At 44.0% G+C, this 22,350-nt stretch overlaps 1 protein-coding gene across 4 annotated transcripts in view; it reads right to left on the bottom strand.

Annotated features, from left to right (window-relative positions):
• Positions 1-22,350, bottom strand: part of PHC1 (polyhomeotic homolog 1) — a 250,073-nt gene that overhangs the window by 32,335 nt on the left and 195,388 nt on the right. For all 4 annotated transcript variants that reach the window (XM_070741838.1, XM_070741840.1, XM_070741842.1 and 1 more), the window contains 2 exons: positions 16,769-16,877; positions 16,481-16,628 (listed from right to left, as the gene is read on the bottom strand). In XM_070741838.1, the coding sequence (XP_070597939.1) occupies positions 16,481-16,628; positions 16,769-16,877 (257 nt within the window). The remainder of the gene's footprint in view (positions 1-16,480; positions 16,629-16,768; positions 16,878-22,350) is intronic.

Genomic DNA, 22,350 nt, shown 5'->3' on the forward strand with positions numbered 1-22,350 from the left:
GGATGTGTTGAGGGGACACCTGCTTGCTTCTCCGAAGCTGCTGCCATACGCTCTGAAGATGCTGCCATGTGCCTCACTCATCCTCGGACCCAAGCCGCTGCCCTCCAATCGCTGGGCGGCTCGGGGACAGCAGCCGCTGCTACAAAGCTGCTGCTACACACCCCACTTGTCCCTGGGTCCGAGCTGCCTGCTCCAGCTGCCGGACTGCTAGGTGGCCTTGGGGACAGCCTCCGCCGACCCACATTTGATATATAAGACGCACCCAGTTTTTGACGCACCTTTTTGAGCTAAAAGCTGTGTCTTATACATAGAAAAATATGGTATATATTGTGGTGTTCTTTTTTCAATAAAGAAACACCCCCCCCACCCCCCAAAAAATAAATTACACAGAGGCAATATTCTAAATTTGGGAATAAACATATATAATTTTGGTTCCTAAAGACAAGAATGATTCTGAGAAACCATGATATAGAGCAATCTCCCAACTGAATGATTATAAAATGTGTAATATGTGAATGATCACATTGTGACCAAATTAACAAACAAGAGAAATGCAGTGGACATAATATACTTCTTCTTCTTCTTCTTCTTCTTCTTCTTCTTCTTCTTCTTCTTCTTCTTATTATTATTATTATTATTATTATTATTATTATTATTATTATTATTAATTAGATTTGTATGCCGCCCCTCTCTGAAGACTTGGGGCGGCTCACAACAGTGATAAAACAATATACAATAAAAAAACTAATATTAAGTCTAAATAACAATTTAACATTAAAAGTCTAACCCCCCCATTATTTAAAAAGCATACACACAAACATACCACACATAAAACTACATAGGCAACAGGAGATGTCTCAGTTTCCCCATGCCTGACAGCAGAGATGGGTTTTAAGAAGTTTACAAAAGGCAAGGAGGGTGAGGGAAATCATAATATCTGGGGGGAGCTGGTTCCAGAGGGTCGGGGCCACCATAGAGAAGGCTCTTCCCCTGGGTCCCGCCAGCCGACATTGTTTAGTCGACGGGACCTGGAGAAGGCCAACTTTGTGGGACCTAACCGGCCGCTGGGATTCATGTGGCAGAAGGCGGTCTCACAGATATTCTGGTCCGGTGCCATGAAGGGCTTTATAGGTCATAACCAACATTTTGAATTGTGAACGGAAACTGATCGGCAACCAATGCAGACTGCGGAGTGTTGGTGTAACATGGGCATATCTAGGGAAGCCCATGATTGCTCACACAGCTGCATTCTGCACGATCTGAAGTTTCCAGACACTCTTCAAAGGTAGCCCCATGTAGAGAGCATTACAGTAGTCAAACCTCGAGGTGATGAGGGCATGAGTGACTGTGAACAGTGACTCCTGGTCCAAGTAGGGCCGCAACTGGTGCACCAGGCGAACCTGGGCAAACGCCCGCCTCAACACAGCTGAAAGATGGTTCTCTAATGTGAGTTGTGGATCGAGGAAGACAGCCAAGTTGCGGACCCTCTCTGAGGGGGTCAATAGTTACCCCCCCAGGGTGATGGACCGACAGATAGAATTGTCCTTGGGAGGCAAAACCCAGAGCCACTCCGTCTTATCAGGGTTGAGTTTGAGTCCAGACCCCAACAGCCTCCAGGCACCGGCACATCACTTCCACTGCTTCGTTGACTGGACATGGGGTGGAGATGTACAGCTGGGTATCATTGGCGTACTGCTGATACCTCACCCCATGTCTTTGGATGATCTCACCCAGTGGTTTCATGTAGATATTAAATAGCAGGGGGGAGAGGACCGACCCTTGAGGCATCCCACAAGGGAGAGACCTAGAGGTCGACCTCTGACCCCCCACTAACACCAACTGTGACCGACCGGAGAGGTAGGAGGAGAACCATTGAAGAACAGTGCCTCCCACTCCCAACCCCTCCAGCCGGCGCAGAAGGATACCATAGTCGATGGTATCGAAAGCCGCTGAGAGGTCAAAAAGCACCAGGACAGGGCATAAACCCCTGTACCAGGCCCTCCAGAGATCATCCATCAACGTGACCAAAGCAGTTTCCGTGCTGTAACTGGGCCTGAAACCCGACTGTTGAAGGCCTAGATGATTGGCTTCTTCCAAGGACCACTGGAGCGCCACCACCTTCTCAACAACCTTCCCCATAAAAGGAAGGTTGGAGACTGGACGATAGTTATTGAGTACAGCTGGGTCCAGGGAAGGCTTCTTGTGGAGGGGGCGCACAAGTGCCTCCTTGTACGGAGCCGGAAAGGACCCCCTCCCCAAGGAAGCATTGACAATCTCCTGGACCCAGCTCCGTGCAACCTCCCTGCTGGCTGAAACCAGCCAGGAGGGACACGGATCCAGTAAACAGGTGGCGGAACTCACAGGTGGGCAAGTAGGGGCCCCAGTCACCTCGAAAAATGTGTTAAAGTCCTCGGCACTACTCTGCAAGAGCTCCCCAACTCCCCACTGGTTAAGAAGGGAGCGGGTCACCCTAAACAGAGCGGCCGGGTGAGATTCCGCTGATGCAATCAAGGCGGCATGATATGCGCATCTTGCTGCCTTGAGCACCACTTTGTAAGTCTTAATATGAGCTCTTAAATGTGTTCGATTGGATTCGGATTTACACTTCCTCCAGCGCTTCTCTAGACGTCTCTTCTGGCATTTCAACTCCCGGAGCTCCTCGTTGAACCATAGAGTTCTATGGGGTCTAGTGCCGCGGAGAGGTCGCAACGGCGCAATCCGGTCAAGACCCTCTGCTGCAGCCTTGTTCCAGGCCTCAGTAAGAGACTCTGCTGAACTGTGGACGAGTGCATCTGGAATAACCCCAAGTGCCCTTTGAAAGCCCTCTGGGTCCATCAGGCTGGGAGGCAGGTACATGAGTAACAACCCCTAAGTCCAACTTCACCAGGACGGACTCACAACCTGCAATCTCTGGAGCAACGAGTCTGTGCAGGCAAAGGCTCTCCCTGGCTATAATAGCCACTCCTCCCCCCCTTCCCTGGAGTCGGGGCTGATGGGCAAATTTCAGAGAGAAGAACTCCTCCCTCTGGGCCCAGCCAGGTTTCGGTCACACATGCCAGGTCAGCCTCCTCATCCAGAATCAAATCCCGGATGAGGAGAGCTTTATTTACCACCGATACCTGGACTTCAGCAAAGCATTTCACAAAGTGGACCACAACGTACTTCTCCACAAGCTAAAAAAAGGGGAATAGACAGCTACACAACCAGATGGATTAACAAGTGGCTGACCAAACGTACCCAATGAGTAGTTCTCAATGGGTCCATGTCCACATGGAGAGAAATATCACAAGATTCCATCATAGGCCCAGTACTCTTTAATATCTTAATCAAATCTATCACCGGCTCAAGGTTGACTCAGCCTTCCATCCTTCCGAGGTGGGTAAAATGAGGACCTGGATTGTGGGGGCAATAGCCTAGCTCTGTTAAAAAAGTGCTATTGCTAACATGTTGTAAGCCGCCCTGAGTCTAAGGAGAAGGGCGGCATAAAAATTGAATAAATCAATAAAGAAAGAAAGAAAGAAAGAAAGAAAGAAAGAAAGAAAGAAAGGAAGAAAGAAAGAAAGAAAGAAAGACCTAGAGGTGGAACTAACCAAATTTGCAGATGACACCAAGCTGGTGGGAATAGTCAATACTACAGAGGACAGGCTCAGGATCCAGATGTATCTTGACAGATTTGTACACTGGGCCCAAACAAATAAAATGAAATTCAATGCAGAGAAAAGTAAAATCCTACACCTAGATAAGAGAAACCAAAGTCATAAACTGGGTGAAACCACTCTCAATAGCAGTGACTGCGAGAGAGATCTTGGAGTCTTGGTGGACAACAAATTAAATACGAGCCAGCAATATGCAGCGGCAACCAAAAAGGTTGATATAATCCTGAGTTGCATTAAAAGAGGGATACAATCTAGGACTAAGGAGGTACTAATACCACTCTATAAAGCCTTGGTTAGGCCACACCTGCATCCAGTTTTGGTCACCACCCTACTAAAAAGTCACTGAAACTCTACAGAAAGTGCAGAAGAGAGCAACCAGGATAAGGGGATGGGAAACTAAAACATACAAAGAGAGGTTGCAAGAACTGAGATGGCTAGTTTAGCAAAACAAAGCACCAGGGGAGACCCCTGGACTGGTCCTTTGATTATCAAGCTGCTTTTGAGAAGTTGAAGTGTCTGTTTGATGCAGAGCTAGTCTTGGAACATCGCAACCCAGAGAAGCCCTTTGTGATACAGAAAGATGCCAGCAATGTAGTAGTATGGGCGATCCAATGTCAAAGGAATGAAAAGGGTTAATTATAATCCTGTGCCTACACATCTTGCAACTTGTCTGACACTGAAAGGCGCTGGACTAACTGGAAAAAAGAGGCTTACGCAATCTGATTGGAGACCCCTTTGAGGTCTGAATGAATCATAAGAACTTAGAAGCGCTAAAGAGACCACCACCACACACTATCCCCAAATCTATCCCCTAAACCAGTAATGGTGAAACTTTTCTTCCTCGGGTGCCGATAAAGTGTGGGCGTGTGCTATCGCACATGCATGAGTGCCCACACCCATAATTCAATTCCTTGGGAGGGCGACAACAGCTTCCCCCACCCCCTAGAGGCCCTCTGGAGGCTGGAAACGGCCTGTTTCCCAACTTCTGGTGAGCCCAGTAGGCTCATGTTTTACCCTCCCCAGGTTCCAAGGGCTTCCCCGGAACCAGGGGATGGTAAAAAAACTCTCCCCCCTCCCCCTGGAGGCTCTCTGGAAGCCAAAAATGCCCTCTCAGACTGTCTGTGCGAGGCAAAAATCAGCTGACCAGCACATGTATGCATGTTGTTGCTGAGCTAGGGCAACAGCTCACGTGCCAGCATATGGCACACGTGCCACCTGTGGCACCCATGCCATAGGTTCACCATCACTGCCCTAATACTTTAACGGATTAAATTTCACTCTTCGGTATCTGGCGGGGGGAAAACTTCCTTGCAAATGCCCTCTCCCACATGGCATAGTACAACTATACTTGAGAGGCAAGGGTGAAATCCATCATCCCATCCAAGAAGTGCACAACACTGGGTCTCACCTATAAGAAGTGATACCACAGCCAACCCAAGACTTACCACAAGAAATACCCTAGCAAAAGATGGGTGGTTCCAGCAGTAAAAGGATGGTATATCTGTTGTCTGGTATGGAAGGGCAGCGAGCAGACCTGGATTTTATAGAGTAGTCATGATTTATTTATTTATTTTATTTATTTATTGGATTTGTATGCCGCCCCTCTCCGGAGACTCAGGGCGGCTAACAGCAATAATAAAACAGCATATAATAATAATCCAATACTAAAAACAGTTAAAAAACCATTATTATAAAAACCAAACATACATACAGACATACCATGCATAAAATTGTAAAGGCCTAGGGGGAAAGAGTATCTCAATTCCCCCATGCCTGGCGGCAGAGGTGGGTTTTAAGCAGCTTACGAAAGGCAAGGAGGGTGGGGGCAATTCTAATCTCTGGGGGGGAGTTGGTTCCAGAGGGCCGGGGCCGCCACAGAGAAGGCTCTTCCCCTGGGTCCCACCAAGCAACATTGTTTAGTTGATGCAGGAGAAGGGCGTGGTCAGCGCCATGGCAAGATGGCTTCTCCTTTGTGCTCGTGAGGGATGCCGAATCCTTGCTGTTTGGAGGTGCCGATTCCGGACGAATCAGCCCGGAACCTCCCTGGAGGGTGTGTGTGAAAAAGAGGTCTTCATCTCCTGCCGTTTTTGGGGCTGGCATGCCCTGTGACAAGTAGATTTGTGACCTCAACTGGCAATGGGTGAAATGATCTCAGTCGCCATAGCCATGGCGACTATGTGCTGGAAGATAGGTTTTGAAGCGTTGGGAGTCATCTGGAATGAGAAGAAACATAAGTTCTTGTGCTGGAGGTTGAGAAGAATAGGTTTGCCGGAATGTGTGAGTGAATTTGGACATTAAAAAATTTATTTTTTTTGGAAGTTGGGCAGAAGCGGAAATGGCTGTGGCTGTACTATTTTTTGATATATTACTCGGCATTTAAATGAACTTTATTTTTTTTTTTAAAAACCCAAGAATCTTATAAACTGCTTATACTTATGGAAGTTGGGAACATAAGATTGGATTTTTGGAATTAGCATAATTCAAACTTTAAAGTTGCCATAGAATCCAGAATTGATGAATTGGGAACAATTGTAACTGCTTACTGAAGACAACTGCTGGTGAAGTTGAGGCAATATTTGGTTGTTTTTGTTTTTTCACTGAATTTGTCCTTGACGCAATGGAATTTGGCAGATTGTTTTCTCTTTAACAAGTGATAAAGAGGAACTGAAAATAAATAGAAAGAGAGCACCTTGGACTTCAACTTTATTTTAATTTGGAAAGGGTGAGAAGGAAATTTGTTTTGGAAAATCTTGGCTTCTGGATGATATAAAGGTTAATTGGATATTTGGACAAAGCTTTTTGATATACAGTATTAATTTTGTAAAAGATGGAAGACATAAGACATCTGTTCAAAGACATTCTTAAAGATATCCAAGAATGGAAAGAAGAAATTAGAAATGACAACACCGTTTTGTATATTAAAAGTTTACATCAAGATTGTAGCAAAATTGAAGGAGAAGAAAAAAGTTTTCAACAGCTGGAATTGAATGAGCAACTGAGAAATGGAAATAGAATGGAGTCATCAGAGGGGCATTCTCAAAAGGAACTGATTGAAGGACAGTCAACGAAATAGTGGTTTTTATAAATGAATTAGAAAAGGGGTTGATGGGGTTGATAGTCATATTCCTATGATTTAAGCACTACTTTAAGCACTAAGAAAATGAACAATACATATGACCTGATAACCCAGAAATGGCAGAGCAAGAAAGAAGTCAGAATGGGAATGGAAAAGATCTCATATTTTGGTAAAAAGAGAGGCAAGGAGAAAATATATGGGTTTAAAATGGTAAAAAATGAGAGCCCTAAGGATCGGCAAAGATGCTGTTTTAAGGAGGGATGATAGATCATTGAGTATGCATTAACTATGAAATGATGCAGCTAGATTTATTAGGTGTTGTTTTTAAGATATATTTTAAGTCATTAAATTTTATTGAAGTATAGAATTATACAGAAATAGATAGAAATATAGATAATTGGATTTTTGAAATTATTGGGATGACAATTAAGTAATAAACATTTGAATACTGATTATGATTTGGAATGAAATATGATTATAATACTAAGATGATTATTCATTGAAGATTTCAAATAATGATTTGGTTAATTTTTATATTGTTTTCATATTCCTATAATAATAGAATTTGGTTTTTCTTTTTGTTTATTTTGCTCTTTCTTTTTTCTCTTTTTCTTCTTTTCTATTTTCTTTCTCTTTTTTCTTGAATTATAATTTCCTTTCTTTGTTACTGTTTGTAGTGGATAAAGTTTTCTTTCTTGTAAGGGTTTTGAGAGAATACATAAGTAGGAGTAGGCACTATGGCGTATTTGAAGTACTAAAGGAGAAGGATATTAATCTAATAAGGTTTAAAAGGAAATTAAGCTTGAATTCAATTAGAAGAAAATTAGATACCTAGATGACAAAATTAGAGGTCAAGGTTGGGGGGACTGGATTGACACCAGAAATAATTAATTTGGAGATAATAATTTTTTGGGGGAGATTAATTATAAATAATGTACTAACTTGATACTGTTTTTATTATAATATGAAAATATTTCCAAATGTATTGAAAAAGTCTGTATGGAGAAAAATATAAAAGCAATACCCTCCAGAAAGAGTTATTAACGCCCACCTCCCTCCAAAACTCCCAAACCAATGGCCTGACTGGATGAGAAAGTTGGCTTTATCATTAATTTCTATTGAATTAATCTCATGACCGCAACTTCATTCTAATTTAATGCTAATGTACCTCTTAAGCAGAGACAAGGCTCTTTGTGAAAAATTTTTATCCTGCTTCAGCAAGAATCATGGGCCCCCAAATTAGCAACTTTCCTTTAAATCAAAGCTCCTCAGCCAACACTTGCCATTTTCCTGCGGGGAGGGAAGCTCAGGAATTCTGCAGCTGGTGCCCTCTGCTCCAAACACCTGGACCATTCCTGGGGCCGAGCCGCCGGCCTCCAGCCTCACCATTAGACTATGGAAAAGCTGTTACTGCCACTGCTGACCACTGAGAAAAGCTGCTGCCACCACCACTGGCTGCCACTAGACCACAGTGGCAGCAGCCTTCCATAGTACGGTGGTGGCGGCTTCTCAACAGTTTGGCAGTGGCGACCAGTGGTGGCCAGCAGAGGTGGCAGGCTTTGAGCAGTAAGGACAGCGGCAGCAACAGCTCTTTCTCCACAGTTTTCTCATGTTTTGGCGCCCGCAGTGGCAGCCAGCCACCAAACCGTGTGAAAAGCCGCCACTGCTGCACTATGGGAAGGCTGCCGCTGCTGACTGCCACCCAACTTTCCCCCATGTAACATTAGGTATATAAGATGCACCCAGTTTTTGATGCACTTTTTTGTGGTAAAAAGTTGCGTCTTATACACAGAAAAATATGGCAATTATATTATATGGTATATTTCTTGAATTTATTTTAAAAATGCCTTGTATTTGTAGTGATTCATATTATCTAAATCAAAATACTATTTAAGCAAGTGCTCTATTTCCTTTTTAAACTATCTATTTTCTCTTTTATTTGTATAAACTTTAAATTTGTTCTAGTCTGTCCTGTTTTCTGTATCCATTTCATGGCTCAGGTTTCTCTGTTCTGAGAAAATTCTTATTGTCCTATTTATATATCTTTGAAGTATTTATCATGTTGTTCTAGTGTAGATGTTAATTTATTGTATTTTTAAATCAGAGAAATCCAGGTTAGTGTCTACATTTTGTTGGTCTTGTTTACACTCTTTATTATTATTATTATGCATTATTAGCTCTCTATTGAGTTTGACTGGCCTGCAAAGCTTTTAATGTCTAGTGTTCCTTACATTTATATTTGCTGATTTTTCTGTCCCTTCGTTAATTCATCTGTAAAAAGACTATTTTAATTGAACAGAGTTGAAATAATTATTCCTTTCTTGAATAAATGTTGTTGAGCATTTTAGAATATTTAGGAAAAAGGAGTCAGACAGGGAAAGTTTTGATTTCACTAGTGAAGCTTTATTCTTAAATATGTGCATTGGTTTTCTTTCCTTTCCTGAGGCTACAAGCCTTTTTTTAAAGCAGTTAGACACTAAAAAAGGTAAATTTGCTGCTGACTGTAAAAAATAAATATTTAGGGAGAAATCCATATTGTCTGCAAGGGTTAGGCAAGCCCTTTTGAAAAAAAACCATTTATGTTAATGTATGTAGAAGATAAATCTGTGCTTCGAGACACAACTTATCTCTGCACAAATTTATTTAATTAATGTTTCTCAAAGCCAAAGACTTGCCTGAGTGCTCTTCAACAGTTTCCAAAAAATCTAAATAAAGCTTTCAATAATTCCTTAAAAGATTTTTCTGTAAGTTAACTTACAATTCATAGCAATAAAAATGATTTGCTTGTTCACCTATTCTTTTAGCCCTAAGGTGGAAAACAAGGGAGCAAGACTTGTCTTGAATTCCTATTGTTTTCTATGTCTAGAACAGTAAATATGCTCCATCCGCCATCCACTGCAAACGACCAACAAGATAAAAAAAACCAACAAAGAAATGGTGAAGGTGATCTGTATATTATAATGCTCTGGCCCAATCACATTGCAGTTCACACCCAATGACTCAGCATGAGCATGCTTTACATTCTACATTATCTTATATGTTAATACATTTCAACTCTTACCTTATGTGGTCCTACAATGAAATATCGCTTTAGGATTGCTTAGCCTAACATAGTCCTCTTAATAGAAAAGAATGAGATTTTCATAGTTTACCAATGGTTCCTTTTTTCTTTTCCAGAAGAGATTCTTAAATGAAAATTTCAATTACTGATCCATGATCATATTCCATAATCATTGGTTCACCTCACTATATAAGAATACAGGTATACCAAGTGGTGAAATGCTTGCCTCCCCAAAGCTGCTTTTTGACTTAATGAATTTAATGCACTTGACTTTAATAACAAATGAAAGTAAGGGAGAGGAAATCAGGAAGCCACATGTTGTCACAGCATTGATAAATAAATCTTTAAAAGTATTGAAAACAGAGTAAGAGTAAGTATTTTAAGTATATCAACACTATCTAAGACTCATTCTGGAATCAAAAGGGGGAAAAAATTGCTCTATGACCGTAATGGCGAACCTATGGCATGTGTGCCACAGGTGGTGCGTGGAGCCATTTCAGAAGGCATGCGAGAATATCCCTTGTGTCAGCTCCAGTGCACACTGTTTTTTGACCATGGGAAAGGCTGTTTGGCCCTCCGGATGCTTCAGGAAAGCTTTGTAGACAGATATACTTAATTTTCCATCTTGAATTCCCCTGGTGGTGCTCTCTTGCCTACTTGCTTCTTTTGTGTCTCCCTATTTTTTTGTAATGGTTTGCGTTCTATATCCCTCACATCTCCTATAAAAGTTTCCATCCACAAATTCCATTCCACTAGATACCCTGAAAGGGATAAATCCTGTCCTCCTACTATGCACAGTAGGAGTCTTCGGAGAGGGACGGCATACAAATCTAATAAATTATTATTATTAATTATTATAATATACCACTTATGCAAAAGGCAGAAGTTTGGCCCATTTGGTTGGTTGGTAATTAACATAACACCTCAAATACTGCTCCAACACTGAATTGGTCCATTCACACGTTCCAGTGGTACTGCAATGGTAGGCAGAGCTACCACTCTGTGTGAGAAACCAATCATCTTAAGGAATTCCTGCCAAAATTTTTGCAGTGAACTGCACTGCATGGTCTGAGATGATGTGCTTTGGGATTCCATGCAGTCGGTAGATACATTGTATAAACAGCCCCACCAGGGATCAAGCACAAGGAATTCTTGGGGAGGCCACAAAATGTGCCTGAAATGGTCCAAATTAGTGTTCCATGTACTCTCTGGCAAGTCCACAATAAAGTGCATGGAAATTTCCTTGCAGGGTTCATTGGGTTAACTACTGGCTGCAGTAACCTGATTGGGAGCTTCCAAGGCATTCGTTTTATTAAAGCACACACAGGGCAGCTGGCCACATAAGCTCTATGTCCTTTTTCATTTTTGGCCACCTGAATTGTCTTTTCACTAGGTGCAGGGTTTTTACAAATCCAAAAAGTCATGCTGCCCTTGCATCATGACTACTCTATAAAATCCAGGTCTGCTCGCTACCTAAGACATATATTTTGGTGCCCTTCCATACCAGACAACAGATAGCTTATCCTTTTGCTGCTGGAACCACCCATCTTTTGCCAGGGCATTTCTTAAGAAGCTTCCCTGAAGACCTGTAGGCAAAACAAATCGACCAATGGACAAATTGGAAGTTTGGAAAAATGCATTTCTGTTTTGGTGTGCCATTTTTTGTATTCCGGAGAGTTCAGGGAAGCTTCATAAAGCCCCGGAATGCAAAATATAGCACAATCGGCAAACTGGAAGTTTGTTTTGTGCAAAATAGTTTCTTTATAAGAGAGACTGTAATAAAGCAGATCAACATGACCACTTTGAACTTACATTAGATTTCTATTCTTTCAAAATATCCTTAAAGGTTTGATCCATTCTTCTAAATTTCATTTTTCAGCCATTTGGACATATTTTATGATCATTTAGTATGATTCAAATTATTTAAAACAGAAGTAAATATCTTTTGAGAATGATATATCACATTTTAAAAACTAAGAAAAAATCCACTCTCTTACCTTCAGATGGTTTGCTTATTCACAAGATGCTTAAGATATGGATTAATAAAATATGCACTAGGTACAATGCAAACTACTATATTCTATGTCCCCTTTTCTTTTCTTTTTTTTAGAATATATGTTTTATTGGTACATTTTTTTCTTTGAAAACATAAAAAATTCCATGTCTATCTGAACAGCGTCTGGGTGCAATTAATTTTAAGTAGAGATACAACAATAACCATAATTAGATAGTTAATAGTTAACCATAGTTAAGATTATTAATAATCTTAATAAACATATCAATATTAATCACAAAATAATAATACAATTAGTTTGTCCATCTTGCAATATTTTCCATACAAATTATTATTATCTTTTAAAATTCTTTTTAAATTTTAACCTGTTTCTGTAAGTTAAGCCATTGGTAAAATAAATCTCATGTTAAAAAATACTCTGTTTCTTCCTTTTCTTTTATCTCAAGTGTCACTCTATCCATCTCAACACATTCTAATATTTTTTTATTACACATTCATCTGTTGGGACCTCATAATTTTTCCATTATTGTGCAAACACTATACTTGATGATGTTACTACATCCAAAATTAACGATAGTCCCTTTATTATACTGTTCTGGTAATATTCCCAACAGAAATATTTCTGGTTTCAAATCTATGTTTTGCTTTATCATTTTTTCTAACCAAGTATGCATATTAGTCCAATATTTTTTTTTGCCTTTGAGCATGTCTACCACATATGAACCTGGTGTCTGATTACACTTCCAACATTTAGCTGATAGGGTTTCAAACATTTTTGCTAATCTCGCTGGTGGTAAATGCCACGTATAAAACATTTTGTATAAATTTTCCTTATAGGCCTTTGATAATGTTAGTTTACAGTTTCCATGTCACAATTTCTGCCATTTATCTAATTCTATTGAGTAACCAAAGTTTTTAGCCCATCTTAGGATTGTTTCTTTCACTCTTCTTCCATTTTAATACTTAATAAGAAGCTATATTTAAAATTAAATTTCATCTGTCCCTAATAATATCTGGTTCTGATGGTTGTTTATAGAAACCATACATTCTTGCATCTTTCTCATATCTTTTATTGTATTTGCATGTGTGGCCACCATGCTAAATCAATCCGTTGATTAGTCAGTTCTTGTTTAGATTTAAGCTTAGCATTCAAAATGTCCTTATACCTTACATTTTTTTCCATATTAATTACATTCGGATGTATCAGTTCCTCCACTGTGGAGAGCCAGACTGGTATTTGTCTTTCTTTAATTCTTCCCCAGACTAGCAATAGTGCATTTCTAACAACGTGTCTTTAAAAATATCAATGTATTTTATTTTTCCCATACCACAGAAAGACATGCCACCCCAGTTGGAATTCATGCCCCTCCAGAGTTAATAGTCTTTTATGTCTCAAATTTACCCATTCTTTCATCCAGACAACAGCAGAGGCCTGGTAGTATAGCTCCCAATCTGGCAACCCAAAGCCCCTTTAAGTTTAGTATCTTGTAGCAGTTTCAATCTTATTCTGGCTTTTTCTCCTTGCCAGATACATTTTAGTATTATTTTGTTTAATTCTTCAAAGATTTTTTTTCCTAATTTTATCGGAATTGTTTGAAATAAGAATAATAGTCTCGACAAAATGTTCATTTTTATTGTAGCTATCCTTCCTATCAATGCTGCAGGTTTTCCCATTTCTTCAAGTCTAATTTGAGTTGTAACAGTTTCATATAATTATCTTAATATTTGCATATCTTGCTGTTAGCTGAATTTCTAGGTATTTAACTTTCTTAACTAACTGAATGTCTATCTTCTCCACTAATTCTTTTTTTGTTTCTCTGTGACAGTTTAAACTAGTATTTGTTTCTCTTTATTTAATTTCAGTCTGCAACTGCTATTATTTTTATTAACTTGAGTCCAGATTCCTGCAAATTCCTATAGCCTATACTCGTTTTTATTTCCATTCCTTTTATTTTTTTTTTAACCCTGAACTAATTGCTATGCACTCAAAAACCTGATTGGGATTATTATCAAGGGATGTCTTATTTTGGGGAAAACAGGGTATTTTTATTTAATACTTCCAGTGTTGATATAAATACCGTGTTTCCCCGATAGTAAGACCCCCCCCGATTGTAAGACATATGGGGGGTTTCAGGGGGGTTGGCTAATATAAGCCATACCCCGAAAGTAAGACATATGTCTTACTTTCGGGGAAACACGGGGGTATTGCGGGGGGGGAGCCTGATGACCAGCGCCGTCCTTCGCCTCGCATTTCCGGGTTGGCGAGCCTGGATTGTTTTTCCTGCGAGCGAGAATTCTCCATCTTCCGCTGAAGGGGTTGTGGCGTTTCGGACCAGCGCCATCCTTCGCTTTGCCAAGCCAGGGAAGAGGCGGTGGCGGCGAGGCGAACGACGGCGCTCCCCTCCGCTCGGCTCGCTTCGGACCAGCGCCGTCCTTCGCCTTGCCGCGGCGCCACCGCCTCTTCCCCGGCTTGGCAAAGCGAAGGACAGCGCTGGTCCCCGCTAAGCCTTCTGCGCCTGACTCGGCGAGGCGAGAGGGAAGAAGGAGAAGCGCAAGTGGATGCGGAGTGCCCGGGAGGCATTTATCCGTCCTTTGCTTTGACGCCGCTGGTCCGCCCGCTCGGCTCGCTTCGGACCAGCGCCGTCAAAGCGAAGGATGGATAAATGCCTCCCGGGCGGATAAATGCCTCCCGGGCGCTCCGCATCCACTTGCGCTTCTCCTTCTTCCCTCTCGCCTCGCCGAGTCAGGCGCAGAAGGCTTAGCGGGGCTCCCCGGGCAAAGGCCGGGGCGCGGCGGCGGGCAAGGCGCATAAAAAAACCCCGGGCAAGAAGAGCCCTCCGGGAACGGCTACCTTCACCCTGTCAATTTGGTGAGTGGAGGCGGGAAACGGCGGGGGGGGGGGTCTGAAAGGACACGCGTGCCGCGATGCTCGCACCTGGCTCCGCGCCTTCCTGGCGCCCGTAGTTCCCTTCACTTCCTTTGCCTCGCGTCCCCCCGGCCCCCCCAATCGTCCGGCCCGTAAAGCGGTACGGGGCTGGGGGTGGGTGGACGCCTAACGCCGCCCGCCCGGAGGAGAAGAGGCCTCGCCCGGGCCAAAGCCCGAAGACGAGCCGGCCCCGGTGCCCAGGACAATATAAGACATACCCCCAAAGTAAGACACAGTGGGGCTTTTGGGGGTAAAAAGATAGTAAGACACTGCCTTACTATCGGGGAAACACGGTAGTAGGGAGAACAGCGGATATCCTTGTCTTGTGCTTTTTCTTGTGTTAAAGTTCTCTGTCATGTCTCCATTAACCATTACTTTTGTGGTTTGTTTGGAATATATTGCCTCAATCATGTTAACGAATTTCTCCCCAAGATCCATATATTTTAATTGTAATAACATAAATTGCCAATTTACATTATCAAATACTTTCTATGCACCTAAGAATATCAACACCATTTGTTTTTCGGGGTGCATTTCATAATACTCCAACGTGTTCAAAATAATTCTTATATCATTTGCCTTTTAGATAAAAATCCATTGAAGAATCTTTTAAATCTCTCTGCAATTATTGAGGCGTATATTTCATAGTCTGCATTTAGTAATGATATTGGCCTGTAATTTTTTATCTGCATTAAATCTGATTCTTTTTTCGGTATTAAAGTTATATATGCTTCCATCATGTATTTGGTATTTTGATCTCTAACAATAATAGCTTCTTCATTTCTCACAGCAACTAAAGCAACATTATTGAAAGAAAGCAGAAGATAGGGCCATTTCCACTGTGACATAAACCTTATTAAGCTCTCTCCTGATACCACATGATCCCAACTTTGATTCATTTCTAGATGTCTCTGAAAATGCCTCCCAGCACTATGGCAAAAAACCAGAGAAACATATGTTAATTCCATCTGTCATAAACATGGTAGGTGTTGTGACTGCTCCTTGTCCACCTCAGGTCATGTCTGGTTCTGAAGAGGATGAGCCAGGCCCCTCTGGGTATCCTGGGCCGGGGGTCTGCCAGAGGAGAGTGAGAGTGAGGCAGAAAGTGACTGCAGAGAGCCTGAGGGGACTGATATGAAATTGGGAGAATGATCTCAGTCAGACAGTGGGGAAGACATATTAGTAAAAAACAATTGGATAAATTCTCGCTATAGAAGAATGGCCAGAACGCAAGAGGAGATCCAGAGTAAAAGGTATTAATTCACAGCCTTAGCTCTTTGAGGTATGATGTCACTTCTGAGCAATATAAAGGAATGGGGTTGTGGGAAAAGGGACGTGGAACCTCAACGTCATTTGATTGAAAAGATGAGAAACTGGGAATGTGCTTGAAAAAAGTTTTAAAACCATGATTTCTGCCTCAAAAAGACAATCTGTGCTAGATGCTTTTACTAGGAAAAGTTTTCGGTGAGATAATGCATATGTTTTGAGTTAATGAATGGGTGTTATCTAAGGAATGTAGATAAAGACTAGGTTTTGCACGCTTCCCGGACCCAGAATCAAAGCTGGCTCTAAATGAGACAGAATCTGCTCCTATGCTAATTTAGCCCTGTGTTTACATTCATGTATTTGCTGGAGTTTGAATAAAGAGTGAGTTTTATTAATAAAGAAGTGATTTTCCAGAGATTGGAAATTATCGGAAGTCTGTGAAACAGAACAGTAGGAAAAAGGAATGGTTCTATATTCTCACCTGGTGATGCTTGCCCTGGATCTTGGCTCGAGCAATCTCAGAGCTGTTGCGCCGGGGTCCACGTCGACGACGAGCATAGTTTGCTTCTTGGAGCTCTTTTATTTTTTTTCTTTGCAGGCGTAGTTGGTGGCTGCAGCTCACATTATATCTATTGTGACCAGAAATAAAGTATAATTTCTGTTCCGTAGAAATAAAATAAAGCTTCTTTTCCAATCTATTGATATCTAGGCATGCTCTAAATTATTTGTTTAGGAGTCATAAATTTCAAGAACATCCAATTATCACTACCTTTTTGCACATGTTACGGAACAGAACCTCTTGGAACCACGGAACTGACTGGCAGGACCATATTTGCCACAGAATTCACATTTCAGCAAATTTCCTTTCTTGTCTTGATCTGAGGAAATGACAGATGAAGATATATTTTACAAGTAATCTTGTTAATTAGCAAAAATAGCATATAAGCCTAAAATCTATTTGAGAAAAAAAATTGTACTGTTCCACAGAAGGACTACATTAAATATTTATTTAAAGCATGAATCTTTTCCTTAAGAAAGTCCCAAAGCCTTATAATGTTTATATTGGGCAAACATTAAACCTTGGCAATGCTAACAATCTGGGTAACTCTTCAAGAAAGACCATATCATGTGAATTGACATTCAGACTCTTCTTGCTTTTAAAAATATTAGAAAAATGGACAAAATATTTGAAAAGTATTTATCATATTTCCCTCAAAATAAGACAGGGCCATGTGCCTTATATTCTTTTTTGACAGGCTCCCCCCCCAAATATGACCTTGACCTTATTATTGAGGGTGCGAGTGGACTTCCCATTTTATGGTGACAATCATTGGAGACCTCCTCTTCCCCACTGCTCCTCTCCCTATGGTCCCCCTACCTGAGCGCTGACTGATCACAGTGCCCACCAGCATGCCTGAGAAGCCCCTCTACCTTGGGAGTCACAGACAGGATGGCAATTGAGCCGGACTCCTCCTGGGAAGGGGAGCCTTGTAGTATCCCTGCTTGCATTCCTTTCCTCCCGCAGGCTTTGCTTACTCTTCCCAGAGGCCTGGCAGCATGACACTGGGCAGCCACACTGAGGGCAGCCCTGACAGACGCAGCTTTGCTGGCCTGGCCATGGCCAGTGCTCCCTGCCTACAGCTGAGCTTGGCCTGTAGAAGGCCGGCTGGGGCTTCCATACATGGCAGCAGGGAGGGAAGCAGTCGGTAACCAAACCCGATCTGACAGCTAAATGTCTAAATGTTCAGAAGAGAAGATTTCTTGCATGCAGTGTGCAGCCAAAAGGTTCCTTGTCCTGACGGTGGGTCTTACATGACTTTTGCCTGCCTCCCCCCCCCGCCGAGAAGGGGGGGGAAAGACCGTTGAACTTACCTGAACGGTCTTCTCGATGCACTGCAAGGAGAGTCCAAGATGGGTTATTCTTCAGTCTGATTGGTAGGGACTGAGTTTTAATTTAAATATTAATTACTAGGCAGGCACCGCCTCCCCCTTAGCCCTCCAGTCTAAAAGGAAATCGAAGGAGCAGTAAAGCAAAAACCATTTATTAAACAATTCAACTTCCAACACTTAACGGTAACTAGACAACTTCACCTCCCCAGTAGCCCTGGTCCCAGAGTCGGGAGGGTTTGGACTCTCCTTGCAGTGCATCGAGAAGACCGTTCAGGTAAGTTCAACGGTCTTTCTCCAATGCACTTGCAAGGAGAGTCCAAGATGGGATATGCCCAAGTTGCGATCACAGGGAGGGACAAGACTGGACCGGGGTTCCGCATAGGAACAGACCCCTTGCAGCACCCTCCTCCCAAAAGCTGCTTCCTCCGAAGCAAGAGTCAATCCTACAATGCTTGATAAAAGTTGACGGAGCTGCCCACGTGGCCGCTCTACATATGTCCTCTAAAGAAGCCTGGGTCCTCCAGGCCGAAGAAGCAGCCGCACTCCGAGTCAAATGTCCTGTTATCCCCGGTGGAACTGGGGAACCTTTAGTCCTATATGCTTCTGAAATACATTCCCTCAACCAACGGCTGATAGTTTGGGAAGACACCCTGGCGCCCATGGATCTTGTGGAAAAGGACACAAACAGGGCTTCTGACGTCCTAACAGGTTGAGTCCTTCGAACATAAATTTTGAGGACTCGTCTCACGTCCAGTTTATGCCACCTCAAGATAGAGGGGTGAGTCCCACGAGCACAGAAGTCCGGAAGTATGATATCCTGAGCCCTGTGAAAGGAAGTATTTACCTTTGGGATAAACGCCGGATCCAGTCTAAGGATTACTCTATTTGTGTCAAAACGACAAAGGTCTGGTCTTGTTGACAAAGCGGCTATCTCAGAGACCCTCCTGATTGAAGTGATTGCAACCAAGAAGGCGGTCTTGAGAGTCAGTAATCTTAACGAAATCTGGCGTATGGGTTCAAAGGGGGGCCCTGTCAGTGCGTGCAACACCAACGGAAGGTCCCAAGAAGGAAAGCGATGAATCACTGGTGGTTTGAGATTGGCCGCTCCTTTCAAGAAGTCCCTGATCCAGGGATGTCTGGTAAGGGAGCGGTAACTGTCTGATGAAATAATGGTGGCCAAAGCGGCGACATGACGGCGTAAAGTATTAGGGGCAAGGCCCTTCTCTAGGCCTGCCTGCAGAAAGGTTAAAACAACATGCGGTGACGCTGTCTGGGGATCTATCTCCCGCTGCTCACAGAATTTGTAGAAAGCGGCCCAAGTTGCCTGGTAAATTCGCCTTGTAGATGGTCTGCGGGCTGCTTGTATAGTGTCAATAACCGTGTCAGGTAAAGCCTGGCGTTTTAGATATTCCCGCTCAAGCGCCACACGGTTAGTTGCCACCACTGTGGCTCCGGGTGAGAAAAGGACCCCTGTGTTAGAGAGATCCGTTGATCTGGTATTCTCCAGCTGGGTGCCGTCGATAGTTGTACTAGGTCCGCGAACCAGATGCGACGGGGCCAAAACGGAGCTATCAGTAGCACCTCTGCTCTCTCCTCCAGGATCTTCCGTATCACCCTGGGGAGAATGGATAGAGGAGGGAAGGCATATAGGAGACCCCGAGGCCATTGAAGGGTTAGGGCATCTACTCCTTCTGCGCCCCGGGACGGATAACGAGCAAAGAAACGGGGAAGCTGGGTGTTGAGGTTGGTTGCAAACAAGTCTATCACCGGCTCCCCGAATCTCCTCACCGCCTCCTGGAAAATCTGGGGTCCAGTTGCCATTCGCCCAGGTCGAGTGTCTGACGGCTGAGCCAGTCTGCCCCCACATTCTCCACTCCCGAGATGTGTTCCGCTGACAGTGAGGCCAGATTCGCCTCTGCCCATCTGAGGAGTGATGTCGATTCCTTCATTAACCTCCTTGACCGTGTTCCCCCCTGTCGGTTGATGTGGGAACGCATGGAGACGTTGTCGGTCAGGATGCGTACATGATGACCCCGTACTAGATGGGCAAGGCTGTGGAGGGCCAATGAAACAGCCTTCAGTTCTAGGAAATTTATATTGATCTCTTGCAGGTCCTGAGGGTCCCAGAGTCCCTGGACCATGTGTGAGGAAAGGTGGGCTCCCCACCCTATCAAACTGGCGTCTGTTGTTATGGTAATAAGGTCCATGTCTAGGAATATGGAGCCCCTGGATAGAGAAGGGGACCTCCACCATTGTAGAGAGTTGCGTACCCTGGTACTGAGGTGAACTCTCCTGTGAGAGTGACTGGTCTTCTGTCTCTGATATGGTAGCAGGAACCATTGGAGTGGTCGTAGATGGTGTCTCGCCCATGGCACTATCTCGATGCATGAGACTAGAGTTCCTAGGATTTTTGACAAAAGGGCAAGAGTGGGGCATTGCTGGGGCCCCAGTTCCCTTATCATTGTCCTGATTGTTCTTTGTCTTTCCTGGGACAGGAAAACCATGCCCAGGTTGGAATCTATAGTGGTGCCCAGGTGGGCAAGGCGATTTGTAGGTGTCAGGTGACTTTTTGTCCAGTTGACTGTAAAGCCATGGTTCTGTAGTGTCTGGATTGTCAGCTGTGAGTCTCTGTATGCCTGTTCCCTGGTTCTCGACAAAATGACGATATCGTCGAGATACGCCATTACGCATACCGACTGGCGTCTGAGGTTGGCCGTGAGGACGTCCAGTAATTTTGTGAACGTTCTGGGGGCGGAAGAAAGTCCAAAGGGCATCGCCTTGTATTGGAAGTGTGTGTCGTTTAAACAGAATCTCAGGAACTGTCTGTGATGCGGAAAGATGGGCACATGAAGGTAGGCCTCTTTCAAGTCTATTGATGTCATAAAGTCGTTCTGTCTTATGGAGGCCAGGATGGACTTTAGTGAGTGCATTTTGAATCTCCTGTATTTTACGTAGAGATTCAACTGTCGAAGATTGAGGATCATCCGAACTCCTCCTGAGGATTTTGGCACGAGAAAAATTGCCGAGTAAAACCCCCTGCCTTGATGAGTCCGAGGTACCTCCTCTATGGCCCCTATCTCTAGGAGGTGAGACACTTCTTGGTAGAGGAGTTTTCTCTTTTGAGGGTCTGACGGGATACGGCAAGGTAGAAAGCGCTGGGGAGGCGGTCGAATGAATTCAATCCGCAGGCCCTGGGAAACTGTAGATGTTGCCCATGTGTCTGAGGACGTGGTTTCCCAGATGCCCGGGAAAAGCAGCAGCTTGCCGCCTAGGGGGGCATCGCTCTGAGAGTCATTTGTTTTTCCTGAAGCCCCTGTTGCCCCCTCTGAAGGGGCGGCGACCCTGATACGGTCTACCTCGGTCCGCCTGGTAGGTCCTGTCCGACCTGAAGGAACCCTGGTTGAAGGAGCCCTGGAAATACAGCCTCGTCGTCTGGGGGTTGGTCGAGGCGGGCTCTGCTCGAAAGGGCTGTCGTCAATGATAGGGGGGTGAAACGCCTATCCTGCCGCCTGCCAGCTCTGGGCATCACTTTCTTTTTGTCCTTGTCCTCGATTAGGACATCATCAAGGACTTCCCCGAACAACTTCTTTCCTTTGAACGAGGAGGAGGCAAGACTCCATTTTGATTTGACATCCGCCTGCCAGTTGCGAAGCCAAATGAGTCTGCGCGAGGCCACAGAAGAGGCCATTGCATGTGATGCAAACTTTGCGGCGTTGATGGTGGCATCCGCCGAAAATTCGGTGGCCGCCAACAATTTGTTGAGGTCCTGGCGAAGTCTTCCGTCCTCTGGGTCAGCCCTGGCCTGGATTTCCTGGATCCATAGGATCATGGCCCTGTTGAAAAACGAGGCCGCTGAAGCGGCTCGCACGGCCCAAGCCGCCATCTGGTGGGTCCTGCGGGCCACGTTCTCCACCCGTTTGTCCTCGGCCTTCAGGCCTTCCTGTGACTCAGATGGTACGAGGGCATTAGATACGAGGCTCGTTACGGGCTTGTCCACAGGTGGAAATTCCAGCAACTCCTCCATCTGTTGGTCGAAAGTGTAAAATCTACGGTCAAGATTGGAGGGTCCCTGGGCTGCCGCTGGGTTCTCCCACGGGTGTTGAATGGTCTCCAGGAACAGGTGGGAGGATGGGATGTTCACTGTCTCCTGCTTAGGGAAGACAAACAGGCCTCCTACAGGCTGAGAGGCCTCCGGGGGGGGCCGCCTGACCGCTCTCGCCAGCCTGATCGATGGTCAGTTTAGCCTTATTCAGGAGCACCTTGAAGAGGGAGGACTTGAACAAGCCCATGTAGCTGGGCTGTTCTGGCGGCTGGTTGTCTCCAGACAGGTCATGCTCGGCGGCGCTGAAGTCATCTCGGTAGGGATTCTCCTCATCCATGGATCCCATCAAGGACTGCGCGGCGGGGGGTGTCCAGGGGTCTCTAGACCTCGTTGGAGGGAGTCCCACTGGAGCCTGCTGG

The sequence above is a fragment of the Erythrolamprus reginae genome, chromosome 2, assembly GCF_031021105.1.
Source record: "Erythrolamprus reginae isolate rEryReg1 chromosome 2, rEryReg1.hap1, whole genome shotgun sequence".
Classification (NCBI taxonomy): Eukaryota; Metazoa; Chordata; class Lepidosauria; order Squamata; family Dipsadidae; genus Erythrolamprus; species Erythrolamprus reginae.